Here is a 20,936-nt window from a genome sequence, read left to right as displayed (position 1 = left end):
ACAGATTAGACTGATCTTTATAGAAACGACTTGTTCCTACTATTATAGAAAAACAAAAAGCTGTGATTTGATGTTAATGCCTTACTTTACTGCAACAGAGTCAGAAGTCAATGCTTCTTTTTCTCCCCACCCCTCTATCTTTCCTCACTTCTCTTCCCCCTTTACCCCCACCCCCCACTGTTCTTCTATTTACTTTTGCACTTTGCATTTTATTATACTCTATAATGTAATTTTAAAAAAGTAAAGAAGAAAAAGAAAGGAAAAAGGCAATGCAAAAGGCTAGGATTGGTTGTCCTGAGCATTTAGGTCTCAGCACCTGCCTGGAGCATCCAAAGCCTAAGAGGACCCAATCTTGCTAAAGCAACCTGCAGCATCCCATCTGTTTGACAGCTCCTAGCTACCTGGAGGTGAAATAATCTGCCCTTCCAAACATCTTCGTGTGTGCCTTTCCTTTCTTTCTCACCTGTCCAGGAAATTCAACAGCTTTCACTAGCGGCCCCACCCTTTCTCACACACCTTCGCATCTCTGCCGGCACCCCCCGCTCTCCTGTTTTAGGAGCTAGAAGGAAGAATGAGGCTATTTTCCCCCACCCCCGGTTTTTTTTTTTTTTTTGAAGTGGGAGTGTTTGCTACCGAGGGGAGGGACCAAGGGCTGGGAAATTTCAGAGGGGATAACACCTTGGGGACTGTTTATAAAGAGCTGACTCTTGGAAACTCATGTCCCAATCACGAGCTGCCATCTCCTCCAGCAGCTCCGAGTCCAAAGAGAAGAGGTGGGGGGAGAGGACAAAGAGGAGGAAAAAAGGCACCTGAGCATCTTTCACTCAGAAAGTTTTTTTTTCCTTTTGGAAGAAGATATACCTTCATCGACCATTAGGGGGTGACAGATAGGAACTGGTCTTTGTCAGGGACTCAAGACGTTGGCCAACTTTTCTTGAAAGCTAGTCATGAGTCCGTGCTTGGGTAAGTCTTCAGGATGGTCGGTTTGAGACTGACAAATCTGGGGGTGGGGGGAAATTGAGAATTCTTTGGGGAGCAGGTGGAAAACTCTGAAGAATGTTGTGACCCTGCTGTTTGGGATAGAGTTGGTATCTTTAAGATGAGGGGTGTCTATTGTTATTTTCTTTTCTTTGATGAAGAAGGTGAAAAACCCAGTTTTTAATTGAATCTTTGTTACTTGAGATGTAAATGCTGAAACATTTGGAAGTGACCCTCCCAGGTGATTCCCTGTGAGGATAAGCCTAAAATATAAGCAAAAGCATTGACAATTTGTTGCTGCACGTTAACTGTATTCACCAACTTGTGGTCTCACATTTCCTAGGGAACGAGGTTGTTCCTCATGAGGCAACATGGTTGGAGTGGAGTAGCGAGGGTGGGTTTGCAACCATGTCAGTCTGGCCCCATATCAGGTCTTCCTGTTGTTGGGGGGAGGTTTATCTCATTGCAATCCCAAGAAGAAGATATAGGAGAAAGAAGATCAGGAGGGGATGCATTTGGGTGGGAAGAGGAGGCTGAATTTTGAACAAGACTTGTGTTTCTGAAATCAGCATCACTGGAGCTTGGCTAAGGCTCAAGTTCCTTCAAAAGGATGGCTCTCTTGTGGACCCTTTATGGCTCTTCCATCCTTAAAGCATATGAAGAATGGTTGCTAAAACTTAGGAAGAATGGTTGCAGGTATGTCTAATTTAATGAAAAGAAGGACTAAGGGGAGACATGATAGCAGTCTTCCAATATCTCAGGGGTTGCCCCAAAGAAGAAGGAGTCAAGCTATTCTCCAAAGCACCTGAGGGCAGGACAAGAAGCGATGGGTGGAAACTAATCAAGGAGAGAAGCAACCGAGAACTAAGGAGGAATTTCCTGACAGTTAGAACAATTAGTCAGTGGAACGACTTGCCTTCAGAAGTTGTGGGTGCTCTATCATGGGAGTTTTTAAAGAAGAGATTGGACATCTATATGTCTGAAATTGTATAAGGTTTCCTGATTGAGCAGAGGGTTGGACTAGAAGATCTCCAAGGTCCTTTTGAACTCTGTTATTCTGTTATTCCTTCTTTCAATTGTCACTGGTTCATTGGCCTTCTCTGAGTACCTTCCTTTGTCCTTTGATGATCTGGGAAATCATAAAGATAAGCCTTATTGAAGAGGGCAAACACATGGGTTGGCAATGGTTCATCCAAGAAAGGGAAGCCTTCGAAGGTCCACCAAGTCTGATGCAAATTCAGAAGGTTTTCTTCCTTTTTCTTTTTCCAGTTACAAGCCTCTGCCTAATTTGTGCAAGCCTGGTCCACGTTGTCTCTCCTGAAAGGGACGGTTCTGTTAACACTGCCATCCACCAAACCTTCAACCTGGCTTCTCACCTGAAAGGCAATAGTTCCATCCTCCTTGAGACCTACGTAAGTCATTTTATCCTGAAAGATCGGGAGACCTTAAGCAGGTTGCATAGGTTTTTGCATCGGGGGAGGGGTCCATAAATGTTTTTGGGGAAACCCAAACTTTTCTTGGAAATGGATTCTGTTCTCAAGAAAGATCGCCCACTGGAACAAAGGAGCCTTGCTTGGTGTTTAATAGGTGACATCCTCAATTGATGCTAAGTCCGAGAGAACAGAACAGCCGCCCTACCTGTTTGTACAGGCAGTCCTCGACTTACAACAGTTCACTTAGTGACCATTCAAAGTTACAATGGCAATGAAAAAAGTGACTTATGACCGTTTTTCATAGTTATAACCTTTGCAGCATCCCCATGGTCATGTGAACAAAATTCAGATGCTAGGCAATTGGTGACCTTCTGACAAGCAAAGTCAATGGGGAAGCCAGATTCACTTAACAGCCGGGTTACTAATTTAACAACTGCAATGATTCACTTAACAAATGTGGCAAGAAAAGTCATAAAGTGGGGCAAAACTCACTTAACAAATTTCTCCCTTAGCAACATAAATGTTGGTCTCAATTGTGGTCGTAGGTTGAGGACTGCCTATATTAAGTGTGCCCACCATAAATTTTATGATGAATTCCCTGATTTATATCCTGCAAAATTCCTTAATATGAAAGATGAGACCATTTGAAAAAAATCACTGCTCAGCAGTGATGGTTAAATACATGTTTTTAAAAAGCCTATTCTCTGCCAGACCCATTCTGCTGCAATTTATAAACTGCTTCAATCAAAGCAATTGTAATGAGTGTTCAAAAGCAATAACTCTCTGTAGCCAATACAATTGTAATAACAATAAAATGCAATAATATGCTTTTTTTAAAAAAAATGCAGTGCATAATTTAATAAGATTAGTAAGTGCATATTCCTGGCATCAGCATCCAAGTCCCAAAGGCCATCCAGAGGAACAAAATTGGAGTTTCTTTGTCATAGGGGCAAGATATCTCTCTAAAGAATGCCTGCTTTTGGACTCTTCTCACTGAAACTCTTGCTGGCAAGGGATCTCCAATTGGCATTCTGTAGACTGAATGGACAGAATTCTAGAGGATGGTCTGGAAGGTACCAAGATCTTGAACCAGATGTAGCTTTATGGAAGATAATCAGGATCTTGACTTAAACTTGGAAGCATCTTAGTAATTGCCTAGTTCTTGTTGTATGACATAACAAGAGTGTTTGGCATGCATCTGGATCATTGCATTTTGCATCTATTGGTTGCTAGATAGTCTTCAAGGGCAGCCCCATATAGAGCAAATTGTGGTAATCTATATAGGAGATGATAACTACGTCTCATCCCAGATGCGGCCATAATCAATGCATTAGCCTCAGCTGAGCAAAGGGTCTTCAGCAGTGGTGCTGAGGCCATTAGGACCTCAGGTGTCTTCTCCATGGGGTGAGCACCATCCTGTTGAGAGTCCAGGATAGTATAATCCCAGATTTAGAGGGTTTCTAAATAAATATCCACCTCCGCTTCCTTGGAATGAATCAAAGCCTGCCTTTCAGAACCTCATAGTCTCCAAATGTTGGGTCAAGACTTATTCCACACCCTTCTTTTGATCCAGAGTGGAGATTTATTATTGGATATAATTTGAAGACAGATTGGTGACACTTCACTCAGTGGTGGGATTCAATTTTTTTTTACTACTGGTCCTGTGGGTGTGGCTTAATGGGCATGGTGCAGCTTGGTGGGTGTGGAAAGATACTGCAAAATCCCCATTCCTTGTCCTAGCCCGCTAACCTGCTTTCCAGCTCCATTCTCCTGTGCAGGGCAACCAAAGAAGACCCAGCCGATCAGCTGGGACTCAGGAGGCAGAGAATAGATGGGGCCAGGGCCAGGCAGAGGTGGTATTTGTCGGTTCTCTGAACTACTCAAAATTTCCACTACCGGTTCTCCAGAACTGGTCAGAACTGGCTGAATATCACCTCTGACCTCACTCCATATTGGTGGGTGATGCTTCCCAGTGGCTGTTAAAGAGGAGCAAGAAGATGAATGAACCCTGAGGAGCATTTAAGTGGGTTCTTCTCTTGCTGATAACCAACTTGAACATTTCACTCAGGAAGGTTGTAAAATGGCAACTTCAAGCCCCAACCTTCATAGGTGGTACAGGAGCATACTGTACTGTCATCAACAGTACCAAAAACCACTGAGAGGTCCACAAGACAAGCAGGGGTGGGATTCAAATTTCTTAACAACCAGTTCTGTGGGTGTGGCCTAATTTGTGGGTGTGGCTTGGTGGTCATATGACTGGGTGGGCATGGCTTGTATGTAAATATTTATTTATTTTTATAAAAAAGAGAAACTTTTACCCAAAAGCAGGCAAAGCAGGCAGGCAGATTCAGTTGCTCACAGAATTACAGACTCACTTAGAGATCTATCTATCTGCAATCGGCTACCTGAGTCTGCACTGGAAAGCTTCAGCCCTAAGGAAAGGTTCAGCTCTGCTTTTAGATTAGCTAGAAAGCAAGAAATCCAAGGATTTCCTGCTTTCTAGCTAATCTAAATCTCCCGGTCCGGAAAAAAAAAAAAAAGGAAAAATAGCAACTTATCAAACCAGGCAAGTTGGATGGCTCGCATGCCAGGTAAGGAGTGAGTGGGCAGGGAGGGGCGGGGCCAGCCAGTGGAGCAATTTGCTGGTTTTCTGAACTGCGGATAATCATAACATGCGTGTGTGCAGCGTTTGCAAGAAATCATCAGCTGTGCCGCCTGGACAGCTGACAAGCGGTGTGCGTGGGTGCGCAGCGTTTGAAAATCCTTTTGTTTCCAGCTTTTTCAACCTCAGCTATGCTGCACAAAGCAGCTGAGAAGGGAGAAGCAGGGAATAAAGGATAGCCTAGAGCCCGGGCAGGCAGGTGGCATCCCACGCCTGAAGACAAGGATGGTCAGGAGCCTATCATCTAAGTTAGTATTTCTCAATCTTAGCAATTATGGTATCTGGACTTCAGTTTCCAGCATTCCCCAACCAGTGTGTTCTCCAGGCATCTTAAAGTTGCTAAGGTTGAGAAACGCAGATTTTAAGCTTTGTCACAAGTCACCCATGAGGATAAGCAATATAGTTTCAGTCCTGTGTCCAGACTGAGTATTATGTGCTGCCATATGTCTAGATACCAAGGGACACGGTGGCTCAGTGGCTAAGATGCTAGGCTTGTCGATCAGAAAGTTCGGCAGTTTGGTGGTTCAAATCCCACTGTGTAACGGAGTGAGCTCCCTTTACTTGTCTCAGCTTCTGCCAACCTAGAAGTTCAAAAGCATGTAAAAATGTAAGTAGAAAAATAGGGACCCCTTTGGTGGGAAGGTAACAGCGTTCCATGCGTCTTCAGCGTTTAGTCATGCCGGCTACATGGCCACGGAGACGTCGTCGGACAGCGCTGGCTATTCACCTTTGTAACAGAGATAAGCACTGCCCCCTAGAGCCAGAAACAACTAGCACGTATATGCGAGGGGAACCTTTACCTTTACGTCTAGATAATCCATGTGTTTCTCGACTCACTCTACCAACTTCCACACTAAGTAGAGGTTGGGTGCAAGATAGCAAAATGTTTTCTCACTGTTTCTTCCATCTTTCTTTTTATCAGAAGAAAAAGAGGAGAAACTAGCTCTAGCATGAATTTTGAGTGACAGCACAAGGAACTGTTGGGTCAAGTGCTCCCTACTTGAATTATAAAAAGCAACAATTCTTCTGTGATTGCACAATACACACAGTACATTTTTGTCAGGAAATAACTCTAAGAAAGGGATTGACCCAGTAGTGGTGGAGATCACGCAACTATTCTTATGTTGTTAAACTGTAATTTACACTGCAATCCAGTGGGAAGCTAGAGATTACAGTTTGGCAAGCTCTGAAGTGGACTTCTGTAATCTTGCATTCTCCAGCCTTGGGTGTGAACACCAGTTCCTGAGAATTCTGGAAATTGAAATCACACCTCTGGAGTGTTTGTGCTTGACCGCAGTGATACTGAAATCATGAAATGCGTCTTGTGACATCAGAAAGCAGGCAGCATTCTTTTGTTGTGGTGCCCAAATATCACACAAAGAGATCTGAGAGATAGAGGTTGTGTTGGAAAGCATGTTTCATGCTCACCTTTGGAGAAGGCTGCTCTGAAGGGACATGAGGACCTCAAGCAGCTTAAAAGCTGGTCTCCAGCCAACGTCTACCTCCTTCCAGAATGTCAGTAGGACCAATCTTGCGTTATGTCAGAAATAATAGGGCTGCGGGCAAAGTTTAGACCTCTGGTTGATTGAATCAAGCGAAGGAATACAGGTAGTTCTTGACTGACAACTGCAATTGAGCCTGAAATATAGGTTGCTACGTGAGACAGTGGTTAAATGAATTTTGCCCCATTGTACGACCTTTCTTGCCACAGTTGTTAACTGAATCACTATGGTTGTTAAGTTAATAACATGGTTGTTAAGGGAATCTGGCTTCCCCATTGAATTTGCTTGTCAGAAGGTCACCAAAGGTGGTGTATATTGAAGGGGGTGACCCTTTGAGACCTCTATGCAACGAAATTTCACATTAATGCATGCAGATTAGTGTACATTCAAAGTGATAATAAAGTTATTCTATTCTATTCTATTCTATTCTATTCTATTCTATTCTATTCTATTCTATTCTATTCTATTCTATTCTATTCTATTCTATTATTGGTGATTGCATGGTGCCGGGACCCTGCAACTGTCATAAATATGAGTCAGTTGCCAAGCATCTTGATTTTGACCCAAATGACCATGGGGTAGCTACCAATTATCATAAGTGTGAAAAATTGCTCAAGTCGCTTTTTCCCAGTGCTGTTATAACTCTGAACGGTCCCTAAACCAGAGGTCTCGAAACTTGACAACTTTAAGACTTGTGGACTTCAACCCCCAGAATTCTCCAGCCACCATAGCTGCCTAAGGAATTCTGGGAGTCGAAGTCCACAAGTTTTAAAGTTGCTAAGTTTGGGGACCCCTGCCCTAAACGAATGGTTGTATGTCAAGGGTTACCCGCAGGAGTAAAATCCTGGATAGGTTTCAGAGAAGGCAGAAACTCCTATACCCTCATGCCTTGGCCGAATCCAGAGCCAATGTGTTATTGCCACCATCAGAGCCAGCCAAGAAAGGCTGGTTGTCACCAGCCTATTGTTCTTGTTAAGGGTGCCTTGGCTTTGCAACACGATCGGAAGGAGGGGGAGAGAAACCTGTTCCACCCCCCCCACCCACCCCATTCAATTGGCATTATTTTCATCCCGCAGAGAGTGGCTGGGTGCCCAGCTATTTCCCATGCCTCACTTCTTCAAGTTGCCCAGGCTTCACATGCCAGACAGAGTGAGGTCATTACAACCTTACAACCTGGGCCTAGGCAGCCAGCCAAGATGCCTGCAGTATCCATGTAATTGCTCAAGGTGGAACTGTGGTTGAGTGGTCTGGGAAACAACCAGAGATCTGTTTTCTGGGTCCTTCAGCCTCCCCTACGAGGAATTCCTAAGGGATGAAGAGGCTGGGATGGATGGATAACCTCTCCCCAACATTACTGAGAGGTGACAAAGCAGGCATCCACATCCTGATAGTTTGCTCGCAATAAATAAAAAATTAAACTTTTGGAAATCCCATCTTGAAGTAGACCTCTCTCTCTCTCTCTCTCTGTGTGTGTGTGTGTGTGTGTGTGTAGGGGGAATAGACTCTGTAGATTTTCCTGGACATTTTCCTGGTAGCTTTTGCAGACCTTCAGTACAGGAAGTCACTTACTAACTGTTCAAAGTTACAATGGCACTGAAAAAAGTGACTGACGATCATTTTTCACAGTTATGACCTTTGAAGCATCCTCAATGATCATGTGATCAAAATTCAGATGCTTGGCAACTGGTTCACACTTATGACCATTGCTGTGTACCAGTAGAATAGATAGAATAGAATTCTTTATTGGCCAAATGTGATTGAACGTACAAGGAATTTGTCTTTGGTGCATATGGTCTCAGTGTACATAAAGAAAAAATAAAATATATTCATCAAGAATCATAAGATACAATACTTAGTGATATTCATAGGATACTAATAAGCAATCAAATCATACTAGGAAACAATAAAACAATATAAGTTGTAAAAATACAAGCAACATGGATATAGCCATAAGTGAGAAGAGATAGGTACTAGTAAGGATGAGAAGAAGAATAGTAATACATCTTAGTAATTAATTTGACAGTGTTGTGGGAGTTAGTTTTTTAGTAGAGTGATGGCATTCGGGAAAAACTGTCCTTGTGTCTAGTTGTTCTGTTGTATAGTGCCCTATAGCATCATTTTGAGGGTAGAAGTTGAAACAGTTTGTGTCCAGGATGTGAGGGGTCTGTAGATATTTTCACAGCCCACTTTTTGACTCGTGCAGTATACAGGTCCTCAATGGAAGGCAGGTTGGTAGCAATTGTTTTTTCTGCAGTTCTAACTATCCATTGAAGTTTGTGTCTGTCTTGTTGGGTTGCAGAGCCAAACCAGATAGTTATAGAAGTGCAGATGACAGTCACAAGGTCATGTGAATCGCTTTTGCGATCTTTTGACAAGAAAAGTCAGTAGGGAAGCCAGATTCACTTAACAACAAGGTTACTAGCTTATCAGCTGCAATGGCTCACTTAACAGCTGTGGCAGTAGCGAGGGTAGGTTTGCAACCATGTCAGTTTGGCCCCATCTCAGATCTTCATGTTGATAGTAGGGGGTGGGTGTCTCTCGTTGCAATCCCAAGAAGAAGATATAGGAAAAGTAAGGTAAGGAGATCTGCAAAGGTCATCAGGGCATTTGGGTGGGAAGAGGAGACTGAATTTTGAATAAGACTTGGGTTTCTGAAATCAACATCACTGGGGTTTGGCTAAGGCCCTGGTTCAGAGGTGGTATTCAGCAGGTTCTGACCAGTTCTGGAGAACCGGTAGCAGAAATTTTGGGTAGTTCAGAGAACCGGCAAATGCCACCTCTGATTGACCCCGCCCCCGTCTCTTCTCTGCTCCAGAGTCCCAGCTGATTGGCTAGGTCTTCTTTTGTTGCCCTGCACAGGAGAACGGAGCTGGAAAGCAGGGTAGTGGGGTGGGGAGGGAATGGGGATTTTGCAGTAACCTTCCTTCCCCCAGGAGTGGAGTGGGAATGGAGATTTCACAGTGTCCTTTTCCTGCCATACCCACCAAGCCGCACCCACCAAGCCACCCCACGCCCACCAAGCCACGCCCACAGAACCGGTAGTAAAAAAATTTGAATCCCACCACTGCCCCAGTTCCTTCAAAAGGATGACTCTTGCCTTGATGGCTCCTCCCTCCTTAACACATATGAAGAACGGTTGCAGGGATTGAGCATGTCTCATTCAGAAATGTCAAACTGAAGGCCTGCTGGCTGGATCCGGCTCGCAGGGTGCTTAGATCTGGCCTGTGGGGCCGCTTTGGAGAGAGCAAAGGACCAGCCTGTGGTGCCTCTGCCAGCAAAAATTGAGCTCGAAAGGGCCGCATGTAGCCCTTCCAAACTCGGTTTTCGCTGGCAGAGGGTTACAGGGGGCCGTCACAGCCGAAAAACAAAGCTTGCCCCTGAAACACAGCCCCCCCACCCGATACGAGTGATATCAAGCTGGGCCTCCTCCCTGGGCCCCCCTGAGGTCAAACATAACCTTGATGAGGCCCTCAGTGAAATTCAGTTTGACACCCTGGGTCTGGTTTAGTGAAAAGAAGGACTAGGGGTGATAAGAAGCAGCTCTCCAGTATCTGCTTAGATATTGGAGAGATATTCACTTGACAACTGTGTTCAAGAAAGCTCGTAAAATGTGGCAAAACACACTTAATAAATGAAATTTTGGGCTCAATTGTGTTGTAAGCTGAGGACTACTTGTATATTAAGTTTTTCAGTCAGTACAAAGTGAGCTTAAGAGTTCTTGGGGGCCTTTGACTGAGCATCCAGCCAGCTTGTATTGGCTTATCTTCAACAAAGTGGCTGCATTGTACATCCTAGAAACTGACAGAGGACACATACACACACACTTGCCAAGAACACATGGAAAACCAAGTGCCCTGCATTTCGGGCCCATTGATGTTGTTTATTTTTAAAATTAGATTTTTACTCTGCATTTTGGTTAGGTGCTCAAAAGTCAATGGCCCTAGCTCTGTCTCAAGAGCATCTCTTTTGCTCTACAGCCACAACAGAGTGAATGGGCTGGACATAGAGAAGGAGAACAGTTCAAAGTTGCCCCATGAGCACTCATAACTGAGAATTGATTAAAATCACTGTCTCTCCAATGACAGTTTAATACTTTAACCAGCACACCAAAGGAGATGGTTTTCCTTGGAGGCTTATTTTTTGGAAGATTTCTGCTCAATTTTTAGAAAACTTTGCGTTTTCTAATAATTTCTGCCAATATTCCCTTTAGAGGCACGGAGTAAATCACATGGGCCAGAGAATAGAGTAGAGTAGAGTAGAGTAGAGTAGAGTAGAGTAGAGTAGAGTAGAGTAGAGTAGAACAGAACAGAACAGAATAGAATAGAATACCATATTTACCGGACTATAAGCCGCTGCTTTTTTCCCACGCTTTGAACACTGCGGCTTGTACAACAATGAGTCTTATCTATAGATTTTTCTTCGCTAACTGCCATCAGGGGGTGCAAAAATGTGACAGATGCAAGAGGTCAATGCAAAGAAGAAGATGCTACCGGTAGTTTTTGGTGCACTCGATGCAAGCAGCATGACACGCACGAACACAAAATATTTTTCACACCCTCATCATGGAAAGTACACGAAGAAAAGCATATGATGCAGCTTTTAAGTTGAAAGCAATCGATCTGTCTATCCCGGAAGGAAATAGAGCTGCTGCACGTAAGCTTGGTGTTAATGAATCAATGGTGAGACGTTGGAGACGTCTGGCCGCATGTGAAGAGCATTATTCTCTTTCTGTGTAAATATCTCATTTCACAACGTATATATCTGCGGCTTATAGTCTGGTGCGGCTAATATATGTAAAAATATTTTTTTCTTTTAAAATTTAGTGGGTGTGGCTTGTATTCCGATGCGCTCTATACTCCGGTAAATACGGTAGAATAGAATAGAATAGAATAGAGTAGAGTAGAATAGAATAGAATAGAATAGAATAGAATAGAATAGAATAGAATAGAATAGAATTCTTTATTGGCCAAGCGTGATTAGATACATAAGGAATTTGTCTTGGTGCATATTACGGTCTCCAAACTTGGTGCATATGGTCTCCAAACTTGGCAACTTTAAGACTTGTGGACTTCAACTTTGATCTCTCTGTAGACATAAAGTCCTCGACTTACAACAGTTCATTTGGTGACTGTTTGAAGTTACAACTGCACTGAAAAAATGACTTTTTCACACTTACAACCATTGCAGAATCCCCACTGTTATGTGATCAAAATTCAGATGCTTGGCAGCTGGTTCATATTTATAATGGTTGCAGTGTCTTGGGATCATGTGATCACCTCCAGAGACCTTCTGAAAAGCAAAGTCAACAGGGAAAGCCAAATTCATTCAACAACCATGATACTAACTTGATTCATTTAACAACGGTGGTAAGAAAGGTCATAAATGGGGCAAAATTCACTTCGTTCAGCTTAGCAACAGAAATTTTGGAGTCAATAGTGTCACCAGTTTAGGACTACCTGTATGTTTTTATCTCACTGGGTCTCCATGCACAAACACTATTGTTCTGATGTCCATTTGATACTACGTCTACATCAAAAGGGAAATCTTCTGGATGGAATTAGGACTAGCATCAAGGTTAAATTGTGGAGATATGTTCTCAGGGGAGCCCAAACCATAACCAAGAAAATAATCTCTTCTGGTGGCAGCAGTGAGAAGGATGTGAGAAAGACCTCACCCCTATAGTTGCTTTAAAACAAGGGTTTCCAAACACTTTAAGACTTGTGGACTTCAACTTGCAGAATTCCTTAGCCAGCCATGCTGGCTAGGGAATTCTGGGAATTGAAGTCCACAAGTCTTAAAGTTGCCAAGTTTGGAGACTCCTACTTTAAAAGTTCTTGTTTTGAAGATCTGGTTACCTGCATCTCCATTTCTGGAGCCAAGATGGACAATCTGATGCCCTAAAGCAGTGTTCCCTAACCTTTGCGGCTTGGCTGGGGCGGGGGCAGAGGGAATTGGGCTGAGCAAAATGGGCTGGTGCCTGCACGAATGTGTGTATCTCAATTTATTCAAGTGGTGAGCTGACGTGGGTGCATCACTCATGCGAATTGAACTGTGCATTCGCACATGCATCAGCCTGCCACTTGTGAGGCCCGGATTTGAATAGGCCAGTGGTGAGCTATGGCCCAGGGGGTTAGGGACCTCTGCTCTAAAGTTCTCATTTCAAATGCTGTCTGCAAAAGTTCTTGAGACCTTAAATAAAACCATCTGTCCTGCTCCTTGCCTGCTGGTCAGGCGAGAGTAAGAGAAAGACCATAAGGTGCTCTACTCAATGCTTTCCCCAGCTCTGCCCACCATGTAGACCTTGAACGGAAGATAGTTTCCCTGTTGATTTGACAACGGAGTTAATATGCGATGCTGTCAACTCAATCTTAGACTTAGACTTAGAATAACTTTATTGTCACTTTGAACGTACACTACTCAGCATACATTAAGCAGCATTACATTGCCTACAGCTCTCAAAGGGTCTCCCCCCCTAATATAAACATTAATATGACAAGATAAATAAATAAATAAATGTGCATGTACCCACAATATGCATGATGTCACGGAGAAACAACACAGTCTAGTTCGGATGTATATATGTACATGGCGAGTGAAACAAATCTTGCAAGTTTACCAGACGAATGGCATAAACAAAGCCCTTAAAGAATCTGGAAGTCCTGCTAGAAACACTTCGAAACCTTCTCCCAGAGGGGAGCAACAGAAACAGATCGTGAAGTGGGTATGTGTGAGTCCCTGACAATGCTTTGAGCTCTAAGCACATAGCACTTATAAGCAGTATCCTGAATGAGGGAAAGTGAGCTTTCTATGATCTTCTTGGTTGTCCTTACCACTCTCTGTAGGGACTTTTTATCTGAGGTATTGCTGCCACCAAACCAAACAGTGATGCAATTTGTTAAAATGGTCTCAATTGTGTCTCTGTAAAAAGTGGCCAGGATAGAAGAAAAAAGATGTGCTCTCCTCATCCGATGCAGGAAATGCAGATGCTGGTTTGCACATGTTTCATGCTCACTTTATGTTTTCTCCTGATATCTGTATCGTTCTTTTTCTTCCCAGCTCAGACACCAAGGTAGTCCATTTACGGATAAAGATTTCCACATCCAGGGACTAAATTATGATGGAGTGCCAGTGGCTGCCATTTCTTTCCTGGAATGGCGAATCCTCAGTGACCTTGACCGTCTGGACAAGAACTACAAGGCTTATAGCATTATCTCAGAATTTTTGCAACTGGTCTGGGATGATCAGTTTGAACTCAACCCCACCAAAGATGGCCTTCTAAACATGCTGAAATATACCCAGATGCAGGTCCAGGGCCTTGTTAACAACTTAACCATCATCATATCTGCCTTGAGGGCCCCACCCTCACCTGTTACTGATCCTCTCACATTGGAGCTGGTTAAAACAAACACCTTTGAGAAAAAAGTTCGGGGATACGTAGTGTGCTCCACATACAAGCAATGGATTGATCGGACTGTACGAGATTTTAATCTTCTTGTGAAGAAATACCCTCTTTAAGACTTACTCGAAGTGTTTTGGGAGAGGAAGATAATTCTTACACCCTGCTGCTTCTTATACCCCACTGCAGATTACTCAGGGAATTTAGGTACAAGCAGAAGAAAAGCCCATCATAATGGGATTAATCTGGGAATGTTCTTGCTAGATTAACTCAGACTTCTGCTCTGGAAAAATCCCAGTTTTCAAGTCTTCAGAAGAAACCAAGAATGCTCTGAGCTGATTGGTTGCCTCTCTTGGCTGTGCATGGTGCTGATTGGCTCTCTTGTCATGTTACTAACAGTCAATTCCGGAGCATGGGGAGGTGTAATAATTGAAGGAAGGAAGCTAGTTGTGACCTTGGAATTCTTCTCTTACATGCATCTTTTGATTTGATAAGGCTTAGGAGAGGTCACTTGCGTTGGTAGAGTGGAGCTTGACTGAAACCCTGAATTTTTCAGTGGCAAACACATATTTTAATTTACCAGAGATCAGGGATTTCTAAGGGCTTTCATTTTAAGCACTGCCAGCCTCCTGTAGGGCAAGATTGTTCAAAACTGTTGGGATTCTACTTCCTAATGGTGGCATTATGGACCCATTTGAGCAGCTGTCTGGATTTACCAATATAGTTAATCCTCGAATTACGACCACAATTGAGCCCAAAATTTATGTTGCTAAGTGAAACATTTATTTAGTGAGTTCCCCTCCCCCCATTTTACGACCTTTCTTGTCACATTTCTAAAGTGTATTACTGTAGTTGTTAAGTTAGTAACACCATTGAGAGGCCTTGGTGCTCTCTGAGCTTTCATTGGCCTAACTAGGTAACATCATCAGTGCTAAATAGATAGATAAACAGCACTCCTTACTAGTACTGATGATAGTTCTAATTTTGAATGGTCAGTAAATGAATAGTCGTAAGTTCACGACTTAAGACCATAATGCAACATGCCCATTACGGTTGGAAGGTGTGACTCACATGATTGTCTTGACTTTGTGACCTATTTTGAGGAAGTCATTAAATGAATGCTATGGTTGTTAAGCAGAGGTGGTATTCAGCAGATTCTGACCAGTTCTGGAGAACCGGTATCGGGAATTTTGAGTAGTTCAAAGAACTGGCAAATACCACCTCTGACTGGCCTGCCCACATCTATTCTCTGCCTCCCAAGTCCCAGCAGATCAGCTGAGTCTTCTTTGGTTACCCTGCACAGAGAATGGAGCTGGAAAGCAGGTTAGTGGTGTGGGGAGGGAATGGAGATTTTGAAGTATCCTTCCCCTGCCACGCCCACCAAGCCACACTACGCCCACCAAGCCACGCCCACAGAATCGGTAGTAAAAAATTTTGAATTCCACTACTGTTGCTAAGCAATCCAATTGTTCAGTATGAGCCAGTTTTGGAGAAAATGTTATAAAACTTGATCATACGATTCTGCAAATGGCTATAAATATGGGCTGATTGTTGAACACTTCAAATGTGGCCATAAGGAAGGACCTGACCATTGGAACTTCAGAACCAGGTTGTAAGTATTTTGGGGGAGATCTGACATAACTTTGAATGGTTGCTAAGCAATTGGTCACAAATCGAGGTTTGAGGCAAACATGTAACAAAGTCTTTCGGACCTCTCTTATGAGCAGAAAGCTCATACTGACATTTTAAGAGGTTGTTTTCAAACTCTTCGGATGGATAGCAGGGAGAAGGCTGAGTTTTATTGCTAGCCAAATGGCATCTGAGGTTATGCCCACATGGACAGGGATGAAGAATTTAGCATTTACACAAATGCACAGGGCAGGCCATATGTTGACAGACTAAATGGAAGATTAATTCCATTTGCTAAATCCCAAGATCAGCAATTCTTGGCTTCTAGAAGACTTTTTATTTCAGTGGGTTGTAGAAGAAGTTGACCACATTATGTGAATTTCCTTTGCGTTCTCTTTCTCTACTTCAATTTCTTTTGTGTAGAGGTGCGACAAGCGGAGAGGTCCCAAAAGCCAAATTAGTGGCCTCTACCATGCGATCAGAGTCCTACCCTGCCCTTTTGCATGTAAAAAATATTTTTAAAAAGGGGGTGGGACTTAAATCATATCATTGTGGCTGCCATCTTGACTTTTTTGACTTATGGTCTATGATATTCTTTAACCATTCTGTTTCAGGTAAATGCAATGATGCTACACTAATAACAATAATAATAATAACAATAACAACAACAACAATAACAACAACAACAACAACAACAACAATAATAATAATAATAATAATAATAATAATAATAATAATAATAATAATAATAATAATAATAATAATAATAATAATAATAATAATAATAATAATAATAATAATAATAATTTATATTAAAGAGATATTTAGATGTATTATTTATATAGTATTTAATGTAAGATGATAGAAGGGGATTTTGAATTAGTGATACTGGGTAAACCTCTCTCTTATTTCAGAGTTGATATGGATTTTATACAAATGTGCAGGATTGAATTCTCCAGAGAAATTCATGCACAGATTTGCTATCTATCTTAAGTCTTACTCAAGTCTTTACTTACTCAAAGATGTTTTGGTGTTTTGGAGCATAGTTACCACGAGCTAAAACTGTTCCAAAAATGATGTGTGATGTTAAAAAAGGATGAAAAATAATGGCAAATGAAGATGGTACAAAAAAACATGCTTTACATGATAATGGAGTTCAATCATTCGATGTTTGCAGCTATAGTTACTGATACCAGATAAACCTCTTTCCTGATTCAGAGATTATATGCATTTTATACCAATGCGCAGGACTGAATTCTCCAGAGAAATTCATGCACAGATTTGCTCTCTGGGTTTTTTTTTCTTTACATTTTAAGACTTTCACATTTGTAGAGATGAATTGACTTCATGAAACAGCATTTTTAAGTAACTTAAACAAATAAAATGTTCTATTTTTGATACCTATGTCTTCTGTGAAATCTCCCAGTGTTTGTTTTCTACATTTGTACACAAAAATTTATTTTGTATAATAAAAATTCACATCTTAAAATGCATGCTGTGTCTTTCTTGGGGGAAGGTTTGGGCCTTTGGTTAAAGAGAAATAATACTGTGCTGTACGTATCTGGATTACCACTAGGTGGCAATCAAAAGTTGGTTTTTTAAAAAGTCATAACTCTAGATGCTGCCATCTAGAGTTAGCTGGATTTTTGCATCTTATTTTTCTCTCTCTAATGTAATTGAAGGATCTGCTTGTTTTGGATCAACCAAGATCCATTTGGTTGCTGCAGGAATTGACCAACCAGCTTGTCGTCTGAGTTTTACATCATGGGCTGAGAGAGGCTGGCCCAAAATCACCCAGTCATGACTAAGGCAAGACTAGAATTCACTTATTTATTTAGCGTATGGCACATGTTAGCCAGGGATCACTGAAGTGGCTGGCTGGCTGGCTGTCTCTGTGAAAGGAATTTTTTTAGGCAGTGTTATCTTTATGTGCGGGACGCTTGAATGCCAGTAGGCACTTGGGGGAAGCTCCTTGCTTGTCCCTTCGCTCATGGGAATCGAACTGCTGAGCTGCTGAGTGCGCAAACCCAGCATCTTACCACACGAGCCACCGCAGCCCCCTATAATTCACTGACTCCCGGTGATTGGCCCAAAGTCACCCAGCCAGCTTTCATACCTAAGGTGGAACTAGAACTCATACTCTCCTGGTTTCTAGTGTTGTACCAAAGAATCTGCCTTTTGTATCCTAATTCAGGTATCTAAAATCTCAACAAAAGAGGGAGCCGAATTGATCTTGCAAAATCAACTCTACAGAGAATATGAGTATTTAAATCTGGGCATATACATGTCACACTGTGACATGTATGTTTTATGTCGTCTGAATTTCATGCAGTCCAATGATGTATGTTTGTAAATATTCGTTTATGTTTTTATATTATGTACCAACCAGGCCAGTATCACTGGTTAAACAAGACTTAAAAGGAACTAAGAGTCAGTGCAATTGTTCTATCCTGTTTGAATATCACAAGTTTCTTAAGGACTGAATTTCTTAAGGACTTAGCATAACTGGAGTAAAATGCAGTGTTGGCCAGCTAGCAGATAAATTGTGGATTAATTTTTCTGTGAAAGGGGCCTTAATTGCTAATAAAGCTTATACATTATTAATTTATTTACTTTTCACATTACTACAACAGTGTGTGCTGTGTTGTCCTAGAAATGTGGTGTAAAATGTAAGGGGCAAATGAATGGATTAAATCTTTGGCCAGAATTCTGTTTATTTTTGGCCAGGAATCAAAACTCAGCCAAAACTGGAAGCAATATTCTTGCAGTTTTCATGTAGGTCTTTGCTGCTGCCTCATATGAAACCTATTCTCTTTCATGTTCCAACATTGCCTGAAAAAAGGATCTCCATGAAGTTGTCCCAGGATATGAATTGCTGCCTAAGAGGATCTAGAATCATACTTTTGTGGAGTCCGAAGGAATCAGAAAGGTCATCTAGTCTAGTTCTCTGCAATACTCAAGAACACATGTTTCTGATCCCTTTGCTGCTTGCTTTTAAATGGGAGAGAAATTAATCTGCCCCTTTGATTGATCACTTATCAATCAAAAAAGCAGGGTAATTCTCTCCTCTCAAAATATTATCCAGCATTGTCAAAACGGCATGCTGTTTTAAATTAGTCTTGGTTATGCCGGCTAATTTAATTTTAGCTTTGGCTCTACTTGTTTTGTCAAGGCCTTTTCAATTTAGCAAGGCTTTTGTGTTTGTTCTTAAAACTGGCAGAATGGAAATACGTCTGCCAAGTCTTGCTTGCTTTCTTGTTTGCTTTCTCATTTGCTTGCTTGCTTATCTCATGGCTTTTTTCTTCTTTTTTTTCCTCCAACACTACCTAAAGGGCACTTCCTCTACCAGAGGCCAAAAGCTCATTATCCTTGAAACGAGCTGCCTCTCGTGCAGACAGCTCTGCGTCACTTCTCAGGAAGGGAAAGGGATGCCAATGCCCTGGCAGGCCTTTGAAATAATTTCCCCAGCCTTGGAAATAAGAATCTTTTGTTCCTGGTGGGCGTGGGAGGAGAGGGAGGGCACAAGCTACGTCGTCGTTTGCTTTTCCTTAGAAATGAATAACTGGCTCTTGAAATAACAAATAACAGTGGATCTGATTGGGATGTTTTGCATCCCCGATGAATGGAAATAACAGAGCGAGGAGTGGAAGTCAAGAAAGCTGACGGTGGTCTTTGAAATTCGGACCCCTAAGTGGTGACATGTGGCTTCTCCAAATGGCTTGCCGCTTTTGATTTCTCTTGCTTGCCCTCTTCACAACTGTTCCTCCATACCATTCCCCACTGAAAGACTTGGCCGTTGCTGCCCCCTGATGGGTGAGCCTTGACACGTTTTATCCCCAGTCTTCTGGCCTCTGTGGCATGGAGCTAAATTGGAAGAGAGGGGTCCCAACTCTGCCTTTGTGGGCAGAAATTCAACAGGGGCAGCTTTTCGTATCACTGCCTCTCTTTGATGGGGGAAAGGAAGGCAGTTTTGTGAGGCATATCAGGTAGCAAGGCTGAAGGTGATGAAGAGTCATGGTCCTTCTATTGAGGTCCTTCTAGTATTATTCCTATTAGCCCTCCATGTAGGGGTGGGATATGACAGGGTTAACTACCGGTTTGGGATTTATGAGCTTCCCTACACGCTGGGAGCCGTGCGCCTGTAAATCGTCATCAGCACACTGCTGTGCAGAGAAGCAGCCTTTGAAACAGCCCTCTTTTCCTGCTTTTTTAACTGCAGCTGTGCCTCGTTTGGCAGCTGAAGTTGAAAAATCAGGAAAAAAAGATCAGGTAAGAGCCCAGATGGGCTGGTGGGCAAAAACATCAGCAGACATAGAACCGGTTCTATGTCTGCTGCTCTTCAGAGCTACTGGTTCTACAGAGGAGGACAAAACCGGTAGAAACCCACCCCTGCCTCCATGTGAGACTACTTGGAAACTGAAGCATAGAAGCTAATAGTAATAGCCAGGATTGGGATTAAAAAATCCTAGCAACCAGTTTGCTGGGTGGGCATGGCCATGGTGGGCGTGGCCTACTGGTACTTCTGGTAGGGCCGTTTTTCACATTCCCAAGGGTCCAGAGGCTTCCCTCGGGCTTCTAGGAGGGAAAAAAGGCCTCCCCTGGGCTCTGGAGGCCCTCTGGAAGTTGGAAACAGGCCTGTTTCCAGACTTCCGGTACTTCCAGAAGGCCCGTTTTCCCCCCTCCCAGAGCCTCCGCGCGAACCCTGCACTTACCTGCATTGAAAATGGGCCGCGTGAAGACTCCTGGTAGGGAAGGGTAAGGTGGGCAGGGCCAGCTGGTCAGTTCAAATACCTGGTTCACCTGAACTGATCGAATGCCACCCCTGGTAATAGCACTTAAACTTTTATACCACTTCATAGTGCTTTACAGCCCTCTCTAAGCAGTTTTACAGAGTCATAGTATTGCTCCCAACAATCTGGGTCCACACTTTACCAACCTTGGAAGGCTGAAATCAACCCTGTGGCAGTCAGAATCAAACTCCTGGCAGTGGGCAGAATTAGCCTGTAATACTGCTTTCTAACCAGCATGCCACCACAACACTATTACTCTTGTTATAAGGATATAGCAACAGAACATTGCCAGCTTGAATGTATTTTTATCTCCCCACTTTTTGTCATCATTACAAACTAGGGAGGATTCATGGATGAGGTGTTTTTTTCATATTACAGTTCTGGCCCAGACTCAGATTTCTTTTATCTGACCATTGTATTGATTGCATGTCTTCCTCCAGTTCCTCAAAGTTATTGCTTTATGCCCATAACAGTCCTGGTCTGTGGGAGGTATTCTTCCTGTATATTTCCCATAATTATCCAGATAGATGTTTTGGCTGAAGCATT

General features: G+C 42.7%; 1 protein-coding gene across 1 annotated transcript; it reads left to right on the top strand.

Moving 5' to 3' along the window:
* Nucleotides 1-714: 714 nt before the first annotated feature.
* LOC113422514 (cardiotrophin-2-like) lies at nt 715-16,221 on the top strand. Its single transcript, XM_087944962.1, has 3 exons — nt 715-963; nt 2,248-2,390; nt 13,632-16,221. Exons 1-3 carry the CDS (start codon nt 948-950, stop codon nt 14,088-14,090), a joined length of 618 nt encoding a protein of 205 aa, XP_087801088.1. The 5' UTR covers nt 715-947; the 3' UTR covers nt 14,091-16,221.
* Nucleotides 16,222-20,936: the final 4,715 nt, after the last annotated feature.

The sequence above is a fragment of the Notechis scutatus genome, chromosome Z (genome assembly GCF_049901735.1).
Source record: "Notechis scutatus isolate UNSWTSFEM ecotype Mainland chromosome Z, rNotScu1.2, whole genome shotgun sequence".
NCBI classification, from domain to species: Eukaryota; Metazoa; Chordata; class Lepidosauria; order Squamata; family Elapidae; genus Notechis; species Notechis scutatus.
The sequence above is the reverse complement of the archived record's forward strand: the minus strand, read 5'-3'. Positions and strand labels throughout refer to the sequence as shown.